At 40.6% G+C, this 14397-nt stretch overlaps 1 protein-coding gene across 2 annotated transcripts in view; it reads left to right on the top strand.

The window, feature by feature from the left end:
• TXK (TXK tyrosine kinase) overlaps positions 1–14397 on the top strand; it is a 61182-nt gene that overhangs the window by 6543 nt on the left and 40242 nt on the right. Inside the window, exons 2-4 of one of the 2 annotated variants that reach the window (XM_032497041.1) lie at positions 10931–10985; positions 12176–12278; positions 12963–13168. In XM_032497041.1, coding sequence (XP_032352932.1) covers positions 10931–10985; positions 12176–12278; positions 12963–13168 — 364 coding nt within the window. Of the gene's footprint in view, positions 1–10703; positions 10986–12175; positions 12279–12962; positions 13169–14397 lie in introns of those variants that run through there. The other variant, XM_006185956.3, reaches the window with a different exon arrangement.

Here is a 14397-nt window from a genome sequence, read left to right as displayed (position 1 = left end):
TCTAGGCTGCAGCAGAGAGCAAAAGTAACTGAGAGATTGTTGTTGGGTTTATAAGCCACTCTGCTGGTGTTGTAGTCATGTGTTCTAAGTTCATTGAACAGGGCAAGGCCTTTTCCTAGTCCTCAGGTATCATTCGTGCTAACAAATGCCAGCAATTTGTCTTTGAAAGTTCTATGCATTTAAATTTAAGGTATAATGATGATTAATTTTATGGGTCAACTTGGTTGGACCACGATGCCCAGGTATTTGGTTAAACATTATTCTGGATGTTTCTGTGAAGATATTTTTGGGGTGCAATTAACATTTAAATCAGTGGATTTTGAGTAAAGCAGATTACTTTGCATAATGTGGGCGGGCCTCATCCAATCTGTTGAAGGCCCTACTAGAACAAAGACTGACCTCTAAGCATGAAAAAATTCCACCAGCAAACTTCCTTTGAACTCAAACTGCAGCTCTTTCTGGAGTCTCCAGCCTGTCAGCTCACCCCATCAGATTTTGGACTCACCAGCCCTCACAATGGTGTGAACCAATTCCTTAAATCAATTTCTCTCTCTTTCATCACCATGACAAATACAGGTGTCATGCTTACACACATGAAAATGCCTTTAAAAGAAGTACTGTAGTAGGTGTTTCCTGTTACATCAGTTTACTATCATATCATTTACACCTTACTAAAAAGCTTCAGAGCCTCTTGGGAGAGCTGTGTTGATAGTGGGGAGGGAGCCCATCAGAGTCCTGAATGGAGTGAACAGGGAAGAGAATGGGCTCAGAACAGGGGAGCTGGGAGCTGAAGGGCAGCCCAAGGCTTCCTTGGCCTTCTTCCCATTTTGTCTTCAGAGACAGAACCACATCTGCTTCTATCTGTTTGCCTTAGATCTGCCTGCGAACACCCAGAACAGACTTGCTGAGTGAGGGAAAGACTAGAGACTCAATGAGCAGCCGCTGGGTTGTAGGCACCTCACTCTGCTCTCTTCTGTCACCTTCTCATCCACAAGGCTGGTCTCATTATGTTCATGGACTCAGCCAAGCTCTCCAGGCTTACATTCTGGCTCAGCTGCCTTTTTAGTTATGTAGCTTTGGACAAATTACTGAACCTCTCTTTTACTCAGTTTCTTCATCTGTAAAGTGGGGATAAGAACAGGACTTATTTCAATGTGTAGGGAGGGAGGGAGTTAGTAAAGATCTTGCTGTAGTGCCTGCAGATGGTAGAAGCTTTGTTGGTAGGAGTGGGGACGTGCTTTTCCTAGTAGGTGGGTTTTATTTCCAACATTTTCCAGTTGAGGCTCCTGAGTAATTGCCCCAAATCATACTGTTGCTACAAGAAAGCGAAGCCATGATTTGACTTCAGGGTACCCTGACCCTAAAGCCTGCTCAACCCTGTATGCTGTCCTAATACAGAAAAAAGCCACAAACACCAGGTTTTAACCATTTCATTTAGCATCTCATGGATTGATGCTTGATTTTGAATAATCTGCTGCTGCTCCTCTTCTTCTCCTCCTCTTCCTCCTCCTCCTTTTTTACTACATCTGGAACAAAAGTTTAGACTCATGACCTACCACAAGCTCTGGAAACTGTCTTCTTCAACTTTGCTGTTACACTTAGTCAAAAGGTCTTGGTCAACCTAGCTTTCCCTGTGGCCATCATTGAGCTGTGAGGTATCGTGTGGTGGAAGGAGTTACTGAAAAGTAGAGCCAAGGTGTAATGTGATGGTGTGGATATCGGGGAGGAGTTGTTAATTGCTGTCTGTTGAGTTCTTGCTGTGTACCAGATGCCAAGGCTGGATGCTATGGACAAGACAAAAAAGTATAAGACTCAGACTGTGAAACTGAAGAGCTTACGGTCTAGCTCAGTGGTTCTTGACTTTTGCACTCAGGGGACATCTGACAATGCCTGGAAACATTTTGGTTTTCACACCTAGGGAGGGAGGGGAGGGTATAGAGTGGGGACGGGGCTGTTGCTGTTAGCACCTAGTGCATAGAGGCCAAGGATGCTGCTAAACATCCTACAATACACAGGGCAGCACCCCACAATAAAGAATTCGTCATTCTAAAGTGTCAACAGTGGTGAGACTGAGAATCCCTGTGAGAGTAGAAGGCGACACCAAGACACGTAAGTCACCATCTAAGATGGTACCTGATTAGGAGCCACAGGACAAGACAGATCACATGTGCTTTGGGAGCCCAAAGGAAGAGTCGGTGGGAGTGAATTGCTATGGAAGCCTTTTTCCAGCCAGAGGCAGAATTTGGCAAGATGTCTGTGAGAACAGAGAACAGAAGAATAGAAGCTGGTGTAATAGGAATCGGTGATCACTATGTCAGGGTGTGGTTGGCCAGATCGTGGAAGGCATTGGAAATAAGGAAAGATATCATCTTGATGCCATATGCAATGGAGAGTATTTTATTTTATTTACTGAATTTTATTTTTTATTGAGGTCTATTGACATACAACATTGTATCAGCTCCAGCTGTGCAACATAATGATTTGGTATGTGTATACATTGCAAAATGAGCACCACAATAAGTCTAGTTAACATCGGTCACTGTGCATAGTTATAATGTGACTATGTGTGTGATGAGAAATTTTTAAGATTCCTCTCTTAGCAATTTTGCAATACAGTTTTATCAGCTATAGTCACCAGAGAAGATGGTGAAGATGTAGAGCATTTGGCTGAGACAGACTTTTAGGGAAATGAGGATATAGAATGGATTGAGGGAGAGAGTGCTCAGAGGCAGGAATTTTTTTTTAATTTAATTTTTTATTGAAGTGTAGTTGATTTACAAAGTTAGTTTCAGGTGTACAGCAAAGTGATTCAGTTATACATATACATACATATATATTTTTTCAGATTCTTTTCCATTATATGTTATTATAAGAAATTGAATACAGTTCCCTGTGCTATATAGTAGGCCCTTGTTGTTTATCTATTTCATATATAGTAATGTGTATCTGTTAATCCCAGACTCCTATTTTATCCCTCCCCCGCCTTTTCCCTTTGATAACCATAGTTTGTTTTCTGTGTCCATGAGTCTATTTTATTTTGTAAATAGAACTTGTATGATTTTTTTTTTTACATTCCACATATAAGTGATATCATGTGATATTTGTCTTTCTCTGTCAGAGGCAGGGAACTTGGCCTGTTCATCCAGTCACTGAACAACACCAGGTCCTCAGGGGTTAACCACAGAGACTCTGGGGTCAGATGGCCTGGGTTCCAGTCCTGGGTCTCCATTTATAAGTCCCTGATTCTCAGCAATGATGGTCTTCTCTGCTCAGATTCCTCATCTGTAAAGTTGCTTCTACTTCATGGGGTCGTTGTGAGGATTAAATGAATAAATGCAGAAATACAGGCGTGGGCTGTTGAAGTCTTGGACTAGGTTGGAAGACAAGAAGTAAAAAGCCAAACAATTTGAACAGATTAGTGGTGAACTGGTTGTAAAGGATGAGGCTCAGGGAGAAGCCAGGGTTACTCTGGTGGACTCACACAGACATAGGAAAACTGGAAAGGGGAACCGATAGGCTAGTTTTCCTATTGGGGCTAGCGAGGAAGACGATAATTTTGATTGACTAAAAGTTGAGACAGTTGGCTGAATTAGAGAAATAAAAAGCCTTTTACATCTATCACTAAAAATCATGTACGTGTAAAAGTTTTCAATCCTAGAATAGCTACCTAACTATCTAATCACAGACCTACTTGATTTTCTGAGGTTTTCCGTTATTTATTTATTTATTTATTTTAACATTTTAATTGATTTATAATCATTTTACAATGTTGTGTCAAATTCCAGTGTAGAGCACAATTTTTCAGTTATACATGAACATATATATATTCATTGTCACATTCTCTTTTGCTGTGAGCTACCACAAGATCCTGTATATATTTCCCTGTGCTACACAGTACAATCTTGTTTATCTATTCTACATTTTGAAATCCTAGTCCCTTCCCACCCCCCACCCCCTTGGCAACCACAAGTTTGTATTCTATGTCTATGAGTCTGTTTCTGTTTTGTATTTTTGGTTTTTGGATTTTTTTTATTTTTTATTTTTTTCAGATTCCACATATGAGCGATCTCATATGGTATTTTTCTTTCTCTTTCTGGCTTACTTCACTTAGAATAACATTCTCTAGTAACATCCATGTTTTCTGAGGTTTTCTGTTTTTAAAATCTACGAATTTTAGTTTTGAAATGTTTCAAGTATACAGAAAAATACAGAGAATACTATAACATGCCAGCAGTTATTCAAGGAGTAAAGTGGCCGTTATAGACACTTAGCTTTGGTGATATTAAATGGTTTTAGTTTATAGTAAAACATGGCCATAAATGGTCATAGCCCACCTTGCTGGATCACCTTAGGAAGGTTTCTAGGCTGAGTACAGAGTTTACTCTGCTTTAGCCTGTGGCCAAATTGTTCTCTATCTTCACTACTTAATAAGACTCCCTTCTACAAACACAGTTAAGTTCTTATCTTCCCTGATTTCAAGGACTTTCATTGTCGAATCTTACATCCCTACTCTTTTTTTTTTAATTTAACTATAGTCAGTTTATAATGTTATGTCAATTTCTGGTGCACCAGCATGTTTCAGTCATGCACATACATACATAGATTCCTTTTCATATGCTTTTTCCTATATCCCCACTCTTATTGTTCACTGTTTATTGTGTTGTACCTGCTTATTCTGTCCACAGATAGTTTCCATGTTCCCAGTAGGACTGAATCGAGACAGGTGGGTGCTTTGAAAAGGTTATAATTTGGTGCTCCTTCAAATCAATTTATTCATATATTCATTCACTCAACCAATAGTTGCTGAGTACATATTAGGTGTCAAAAACTATCTTAGCCTCTTGGGAGATACCTGTGAACAAAATAGACAAAGATCCCTGTTTCCATTCTAGTAGGGGAGACAGACAGTGTAAAAAGAAAGAAAAGATAAATAAATTGCAGAGCATGTTAAAAGGTGAGAAATGCTATTAAAAAAAGAAGAAAAAGTAGAGCGAAGTAAGGAATCCTGCAGTTGGGGAGTGGAGTGTAGGTGGCAATAATGATGGGTCAGGGTACTCTTCACTGAGAAGGTGAGATTTGATCAGGCTTGAAGGAATGGAGAGACTGAGCAAGGCTGACACCTGGGGGATGAGCGGTCCAGGCAGAACGAAAGCAAAGAAGGTTTGGTGAGATCAGCCCTGGCCCAGAGGCACAATGGGGCAGTGTGGCTGGTGTGAAATGAGCACAAGCACATTGGAGAGATGGTAAGAGGCGCTGGGAGACCAGATCACGGAGGGTTTTATAGACTATTTTGAGAAAATTGGCTGGAACTCTCCTTGAGATGGAAAGTCTGTGGGTTTTTGAGATAAGGAGTAGCATGATCTGACCTAGGTTTTAGAAGAGTTACTCTGGCCACTGAGAATAAACCATAGAGTGGCTTAAGTGCAGAGGCAGGAAGAAGTTAGGAGGCTGTTGGTATAATCCAGATGAGATGACGGAGACTTCCACCTTGTAGTAACAGAAGAGTGGGGAAAAGGAGTTAGATTCTGTGTGTGTGTGTGTGTTTTAAATTGTGGTGAACTATAACTAACATAAAATTCACCATTTTAACCATTTGTAAGTATACAGTCCAATGGCATAAAGTACACGCACATTCCATACAATCATCACCATTATCCACCTCCGGGACGTTTTTGTCATCTCAAGCTGAAACTCTTGGATATAATTTTAAGGAAGAGTTAGCATGCGCTCCTGATGGATTGGACTGGGATGTGAGGGAAAGAGAGAGGTCAAAGATGACTCTAAGAGTATTGGCCTGAGCAACTGGAAAAATGGAGTTGCTCTTGACAAGATGGAGAGGAATGGGTAGAGCAAGTCTGGGGAGGAAGGAAGAGAAGGAGTTCAGATGTCTTCATGCTCATTTGAGCTGTCCGCTGGACATCCAAGTGGAGAATTTGAGAGTGCGTGTGACATGCAAGTCTGGAAGTCACTGGAGCTGGGCTAGAGGCGAACATTTGGGTGTCATCAGCAGATCAGTGGTTTTTAAGACACAGGAAGGAGTGAGATAAGGGAGTGAACGAGACAGAGAAAAGAAATCAGGGGCTTTGGGGCAGTCTAGCATTAGACCCAGCTTAAGAGGTGAGGGAGGAAGAGAAGAAAGCAGCAAAGGAGACCGAGAAGCAGGAAAACCTGGAGGACATGGTGTCAAATGCTGCTGAGGGCTCAGGTAGGATGCGGCTCTAGAATTGACCATCGTTTATAGCAGTGCATACGACACACTGGTGACCCTAACAAGGGCAGTTTGGGGAAGTAGGAGGGACAAAAGCTTGGCTGGAATGGGTTAAGAGAAAGTGGGAGGGGAAGAATTGGAGGCAGCAAGTAAAGACTACTCATTTCTAGATGTTACTGAAAATGAGGGGCAAAGCTGATGGAAGAAATAAGATCAAGAGTATTTTGTTTTGTTTTTAATGGGTGAAGTAACAGTTTATTTATATGGTATTAGGAATGATCCAGTAGAGAGGAGAAAAAATGGTTATGTAGGAGAAAGTAGGAGTATTTAAAAATTTTTTGAATTTGAATGCCTCTACCTGCGGCTTTGACACAGCATTTTTGGCACAATCAACACCATACTCTGACCTGCTTCGCTCACTTGTGTAACCTACATTTGCCTTTGCATTTCTTGGCCTGGATAGATGCATATCTGTATGGGGCTCCAATACAGCACTGGAGTAAACTGGTAAGAATGTAAATTAGACCCACTCCTGCCAAAGTAGACCAAGCCACCAAGTGCTGATGTAACCTCTTTCTGGGGAGTGTTTTTGGCAGTTTGCTCATGCAGAGGCCACCAGATGAAAACTGACAGTCAGAAGCAGTTGAACAACAAAAACCTAATAATATACAAGGTAGTGAAGATTTGGGGACTCTAAATAGTCTCCAGAAATCAACTTTGGGTTGGAAAATGGGTAGTTTCTTTGTACAGGCTAGGAAAGAAAGTTATTATATCAAGGGTAGGTGATGAAACAGCAGTGGGAGCAGAGATTAATCTTTGCCTGGCCTTGAACTGGAATTGTATCTCCAGGATAGAAATGAGATGTGTACCACTGGACCAGCAACATGTCTGTAGCCCAAAGACTGAGCAATGGCCATGTCCAAATCAGAGAAAGGCAAATAACTAATGCATGAATCTAGGTTTTGAAGGTTACTTCTGTGAAAGGAAAGGGGACCAATATATATTGATTGCTGTGCTGGAAATCTTTATTTTCATCCACCCTATTCTACCCAGGAAGGATGACCTGTAGGGATTAAATGTGGTAGCCAGCCTCCATGATGGCTCAGCGAGTCCAGCCTCTGATATTCATTCTTATCCACCCTGTACTCTACCCTGGAAAAGCAGGCTGTAGGGCTTGGTTCAATAAGCTTCCAAGCCCTCTGGCTTCTGTTTGCATTACACGCATGGGGAGCCCTGGAAGGAAGTTGTGGGGGCCTTGAGCTGGCCGTGTCCCTCAACAGCAGATCATTGCTCCTGTAAAGTGGTCTCTGCTCTACTTAACTCTCTCTCACTTTCCTGATCCTTTTGGACCCAGGGATGGTGACAGTTCCACCATGGTGGGACCCAGGCTTCTGCACATTCTTTATGGTTACTTTACCTTCTTCCACACCTTTGTAATTAGTCTCTTTGTAAATAAACCCTTTAAAAATTATTCAAATTTAAGTATGTCATGTTTTGTGTTGGAGCCCTGACACTGATACAGTCATTGGTATCAGAAGTGGCTTTGGGAAACAGAGTTGAAATTGGATCTGGGATTTATTTGGTCATATAGTTAGAGGTCCAGCCTTATTGCTGGGAGGAATATTATCAATTATCAATCAATTACCAATTATCAATCACTCACGTTATCACTGGTGCCTGGGATGAAGGGCAAAATGTTGGCTTTATGAGGCTTCTAAAAGTCCCAATATGAGAACACAGCACAGACCTCCAGAAATTTGGAGCTGTGACTTGAGCCTGTGCTGATAACTATTTTTGACTGGGAAAAGTAGTTCCTGGCTTGCTACTGGTGAAGACTGAATGCTTCATCCACGGACCGTGAAATATTTATGCGATCCAAACTGCCTGTCGTGAGCTGAGTGTTACCTGATTCACTGAACCAAGAAACTGGGCATGCACAGCAGTAACCCATCATAATTTGGGAGTGGTATACATGAGAGTGAGCCCAAGAAAACTTCATGAGCAGGCTTCATGTTCACGTGGCTCCCGTTCCTCCTTCTCCTTCCACTCACACCAGAGGCCCCAAGAGGAATTTCCCATTGGGGCTGATTTACAGATAGATCTGCATCCTGAGTCCACACGAACAGGAAATTAACAGCCATTGTACTATGACCCCTTTCAGAGGTAGCCTGAAAGATTGTGTTAAAAAGAAATTCTTTCTGTACTTCAAGAAGTACAGCAGTTTGTTCACTTCATTAGGGAAAATAATCTGAGGCACTGATCTATGGTGACTCATAGGCAATGGCAAAGAAGTTGGCCTGCTGGTCGTGAATGTGGAAAGAACAAGACTGGGAGACTGGTGAAAGATCTGGCGGAGAGGAATGTGCTTGAAACTCTTGGATGGGGAGAGAATGAGAAGATGTAACCAAAAGTCTCCAAGATGATCCATCTTGTGGAGTCAGTTAACCTTTTCTTAGTTCCACTGGTCCTTGCTCAGTGGTTCTCTGAATACTCTTACCACGTGTCCCGTAACTCAGAAGCAGCTGGCTTGCTAGGACAGAGGAGTGGCCTGTTAAAGGCTCAATTCCTGTGACATCGGGGAGATGACATCTTGCAAAGTGGGAGTGGTGTCCTCTAGGATGCAATAAATGTCTTAAGCCAGCAGCAAATATGGTGCTGTTCCCATACAGCAGGATGCGTGAGTCTGGGAACAAAAGAGTAGAGACTAGAGTGGCCCCTCTCACTACCTAATAACCCACTGGAATATTGTTACGCTGTTTCCCTGTGACCTTGGTTTGCTGAATGTGGAGAGTCCAGTGCTGAACAGAAGAGTCATTTCCTTAGGGAATGTTGGAAGTTGAGGTTGCCCTCTAACCATTTTGGGATTCCTTGTGTCACTGAATTGATAGGCACAGGAAGGGGTCAGGGTAGCCAGGATGAGTATCCTGATTCCCAAGAAGGAATTGGGTTCATTCTTCCTGATGAGGACAAAAAGGGCTTTGAAACTCAGGGAATTCACTCGCTTTACTTCTTAAAATTCATAATAGTCCTGGTCAGTGGAAAATTCTAACAACCCCATTAAGATAAGATCAGCTATGGACCCAGATCCCTCAGGAATGAACATTTGGGCAATTCCATCAGATAAAGCACCCCCTGAAGCCAGAGTGTTGGCAGAGGCAAGGGGGAACAAGTAATGAGTGGTGACAGAGGGCATCTGTGATCAACTGTGGACTCAGGACAGCTATAGAGGTGGGAATTGTAGCAGCTATGTTTTATATTTCTCTTCTTTTCTCCTCATTTCCTTCTCTATCTTACTTAGGAATCCTAATGGTGGTTAATGTACCAGCTTTCAGGTGGGAGTATGATCAAATTGACATCACCTGGTGATACTATAGTACCTGATGGGACTCCATTGCATCCCCTTTTCTGGGGAGAGTGGATGCGGAGGGGTAGATTGTACTGGGGTCTTTTGTTTGCACCCCTCTTCTGTGTTCCAGAACTTTAGGGAAAATATCTAATCTAATCTTCTCAACAACCCTATAATGATAATAATATTTTTGATTACTCTTATTGTTCTAGGTGCTTTATATGAATTCATTCAGTTAATGTTCACAGAAGCCTTATATACTAAGTATCCTATTATTCCCATTTTACAGATGAGGAAACTTAAGCACAGAATAGTTAAATAACTTATTTAACCCACAAAGTTGGAGATTAACATCTGCCCTTTAATAGCTTCTCAAAGCGGGTAGGTATGATTATCTTGTTTTTACAGATAGGACGACAAAGACTTAGAGAAGTAAAGGGACTTATCTCAGATATAGTTGGTTCCCCTGCCCCCTAGCTAGAATTCACACCCAGATCTTTCTAACCTCAAAGCTAACACTCATATCTAATATACTCTGCTTCCTTAATAATACTTCCTTTCCAGGTATCAGTATGAGAAAGAACTGACGGTGAAATACAGATTCTAGGAACATAAAACGTCCTTTTGATAAAGCCAAATTTTATTTATGGCTTAAAAAAGGGTAAATGATCGATCTTAAACAAAGATTAAGCTTGACAATAAAAGTGTAAACATGACTCGGATTTACTAGCTAGCTAATGCTTTCTTTAAATATTCAGTTTATGTTTGGCCCTATTCCATAGAAAATTTGAGAGCCCAAAAGGTAGAAATATATTTTTATACATAAAATGTAAAAATAAAATAAATATGGTAAATTATATTATTATATATTATATTATGCTAAATGCATTATAAATATATTAAATATTATATTTAATATATTTGTATTATTTTGTATAAATATATATATTAAAAATATTTTTGAAGAAATGTGATGGACCTAATTCAAAATCCCTGCTAATAAACTTTCAAGAACATTGTTTTTGGAATCATATTCTTTCGATGTTTGTTAGCAAGTCCTGATCAGGGTAGAGGAGGCTGCAGTGGTCATTTCTCACTCACTGACTGAGGAAATGCATGAAACCAGACCCGGGGAGAAACGCCTGAGAAGGGAAACCACAGTGGCCAGGGTGCCAGTAACTTATTTTTGTGTTAGTGACAACTTTCCATCTTCTACTAGTGAGGAAGGGCATGGTCAAGACTTTGCATCTGCTTTAGAAAAATTTCTATCACCCCTGCCCTCAGGGATTTCCTCCTTTGGAATAGCACCACCAGCCTCATCTATCCAATGTCATGGACTCATGATTTCTAACAGTTGAGAATGATCTGCTTTTCAGATAATACCATCCAGTCAATTTTCTGTTGCTGCTGTTGCTGTTCCGTGCAGAAGCGGTAAGTCTGTTTCCGAGGGCAACTCCTTAGAAATTCATTCATTCCGTTTCTTTGTCTGTCAGGTCTCCATGTCTCTTTGTATCTGCTGTTCCCTTTGCCTGGGAAACCTGTCTCCCATTTTCTCCCTGGTTTTTTTTTTTTCCCTTGGTGGGGGGAGATAATTAGGTTTATTTATTTGTTTATTATTATTTTTAATGGAGGTACTGGGGATTGAGCCCAGGACCTCGTGCATGATAAGCACTCACTCTACCACTGAGCTATACCCTTCCCATTTTCTTGCTGTTGAATGCACATTCATTTAAAGCTAGCTATAGGTCAAAGTGTCAGGTCTGTGATCCTTCCTTAATCCTCTTGGATTTAACTGCTCCTTCTGTGGTGTGTTCAAAGCATGCAGCTTGGTTCTTTATTTCATATTTATTTCATGCATGCTGTTTATGTCTGTGTTTCACTCTGTAATTATTACCCTTTAAGGGCAAGAATCCTGTCTTATGTATTTGAGTATCTCCCCAAAACCATCAGTGTGTTTTACACTTTGGTGCCCAGCAAAGGATGTATAAGGATAAAATCCAGGGCACCGTAATGGTAGTATCAGCCAGCATTGAGTGGGAGTGTCTTATGTGTCAGACTATGCTAGGAAGTTTGCGTTTTCTAGCTCAAGTAACTCTCAAAACCACTCATGCTTTTTTACAATCCCCGTTATACAGGTGGGGAAATTGAAGCTTAGAGAGGTGACATTGCTTACCCAAGGCCACACTATGAAATGGTAGATCTGGGATTCAAACTCATGTTCTTAATCACTCCACCGTGCCCACTTGAAACAGTAGATACCATCGAATGAGGTGATGCCTGTAAAATGATCAACACTGTGTCTGACACAGAGGAAGGTCTTCACATCATGATTATAGTTTTATGCCCCTAATATGCCCCAGATTCTGTACTGAGCATGTGACATGTGTTTTCTTAATTTTATTTCATAACAACTTTATATACTCTTAGCATCTCTAGTTCCCAGATAAGAAAAATGAAGTTCTGAAAGGTAGTAACTTGCCCAAGGAAATGGAGTTAGGAAGTCTTCTAAATAAAAAAGCAGTAGGAAGGAGATTTTCCCACTAGTTTGTGATAATCTAGTAGATTTATAGACAATTTGGGTCCAAATGATCATTTGTAACATGATTACTCTTCAATGTCAGACAAGTGAGGACACAAATAAGCCTGAGCAAGGATGAAGAACTTTCCGAAAAATACACACAGCGTCGCAGACCGTGGTTCAGTGGATTGCCAAGTAAGAAGCAAGTGAGTATCGTTTTGATGAGGCAGAAGGGCTAGAGGAAGGTGGCATTTTTAGGGTCTGTGCTTCATGAGGTACTGTTTGCTGCACTGCCTGGAACCTAGTATCATGCTTGGCACATAATAAGCTATCAAAAAACATTTAGTGAATCAATGTCCTAGAAAAAAAGTGAAAGAAAAAAAGGCCAGTTAAAATAGCCTACTCTCCTACATTTTGGCAGAACTGGAAATAGGAAAAAAAATATATTCTGGCTACTGCCATTTTGAAGCCAGGAGTAATTTTCTGTTCAGTGTTGGAGAATCCGTTTCCTTGGGAAGTGTGATAAACCGAAACACAAGCTTACAGTACATGAAAGGGAAGAGCTGTTTTTCTGTTTCCAAGAGAGGAAAGTCCTTAAAGTGTAACTATTAAGGAGATAAAATTTTAAGAATTGTGAGATGAAAAAAAAATCAATGCAATGCTGGCAAGAGAATTTGTGATCTTGAGAGTTTACAAAATGATGAGTGTGTGGCTGGACTGAAAGGCTGTTTTAGAGTTAGTCATTTCCTACGTTTATCCCGCCCTGGCTTCTGTTTTGGTGCAGTTGGGTAGGAGAATGAAGCAGCAGGCAAACAGCCTATATATGCCTCTTCTTATTTAGTACAGATTACTGAAACAAAGTACAGCGACTCACTCCTTAGTTCTTACAGTCCAACAGTGGCCGTGTGCAACCATCAAAACGCAAGCCGCTGCCTCCCCTCCCGCCATCTGAGGTTGCTGAAGAGAGGATCCAAGTCAAGGCACTGTATGATTATCTGCCCAGAGAGCCCTATGATTTAGCGTTAAAGAGAGCAGAGGAGTACCTGATACTGGAGAAGTATAATCCTCACTGGTGGAAGGCCAGAGACCGCCTGGGGTAAGACTGGTGGCTTGGTCTTCTTTACCAAATCTCTCCTCTTTCGTTCTCTAAAGACTTTTGAAGCATAAAGTAGTGGTTTATTTTCTCCAGGTGTATAACTTTTCCTTGTAAATGAAATAGAACCCATTCCCACACCTCCCCATCTGTATGAGAGAGCATTTTTGCACCATGATTTCAGGCAGACTCTCAGAACTGGGCACACGTGGGTTTATATCCTTATGTTGCCATGTACTTCTGTGTGTCCTTGGGCAAGTCACTCACCCTCTCTGAGTCTTCTTTCTCCCCTTGCCTTCTTTCTTTCTTTCTTTCTTTCTTTCTTTCTTTCTTTCTTTCTTTCTTTCTTTCTTTCTTTCTTTCCTTCCTTCCTCAGGTATAAATGACATAATAATATTACATTAGTTTCAAGTGTACAATATAATGATTCAATATTTGAATATACTGTGAAATAATCACTACAAGTCTAGTTAACACCCATCACCATACATAGCTACAATTTTTTTTTCTTGTGATGAGAACTTTTAAGATTTACTCTCTTAGCAACTTTCAAACATGCAATACAGTACTATTAACTATAGTCACCATGCTATACGTTATATCTCCAGGACTTAATTATTCTTAACTGGAAGTTTATACCTTTTGACCCCATTCACCCATTCATCCTCCACCTACCCCCTGCCTCTGGCAACCACCAGTCTGTTCTTTGTATCTATGAGCTTGTTTGTTTGTTTTTTCAATTTTTAATTTTTTTTTTTGGATTCCACATGTAAGTGAGTATGGTATTTGTCTTTCTCAGTCTGATTTATTTCATTTAGCATAATGCCCTCAAGGTCAATGTTGTTGCACATGACAATACTTCATTCTTTTTATGGCCAAATAATATTCCATTGTAGATATATGTACCACATTTTCTTTATCCACTCATCCATCCATAGACACTTGGATTGTTTCCATATCTTGGCTATTGTAAATAGTGCTGCAATGGGTGCATATATCTTTTTGAGTTAGTGTTTTCATTTTCTTCAGATAAATACCCAGAAGTGGAACTCCTGGATCATATGGTAGTTCTATTTTTAGTAAGTTTTTGTTTCTTTATTTGTAAAATGTGGGAAAAAATTCCTACCATATAGATTCTTATTCTGATTTATGCTTTCTTTGGGAATTTGATGTTTTCCTGTTAAGCTCCAAGGTAGAAACAGAAACAGAATTGTACTCATTTTCATATTTCT

Source organism: Camelus ferus, chromosome 2, assembly GCF_009834535.1.
Source record: "Camelus ferus isolate YT-003-E chromosome 2, BCGSAC_Cfer_1.0, whole genome shotgun sequence".
Classification (NCBI taxonomy): Eukaryota; Metazoa; Chordata; class Mammalia; order Artiodactyla; family Camelidae; genus Camelus; species Camelus ferus.
Note: the sequence above shows the minus strand (reverse complement) of the source record. Positions and strands in the feature narration are given on the sequence as shown.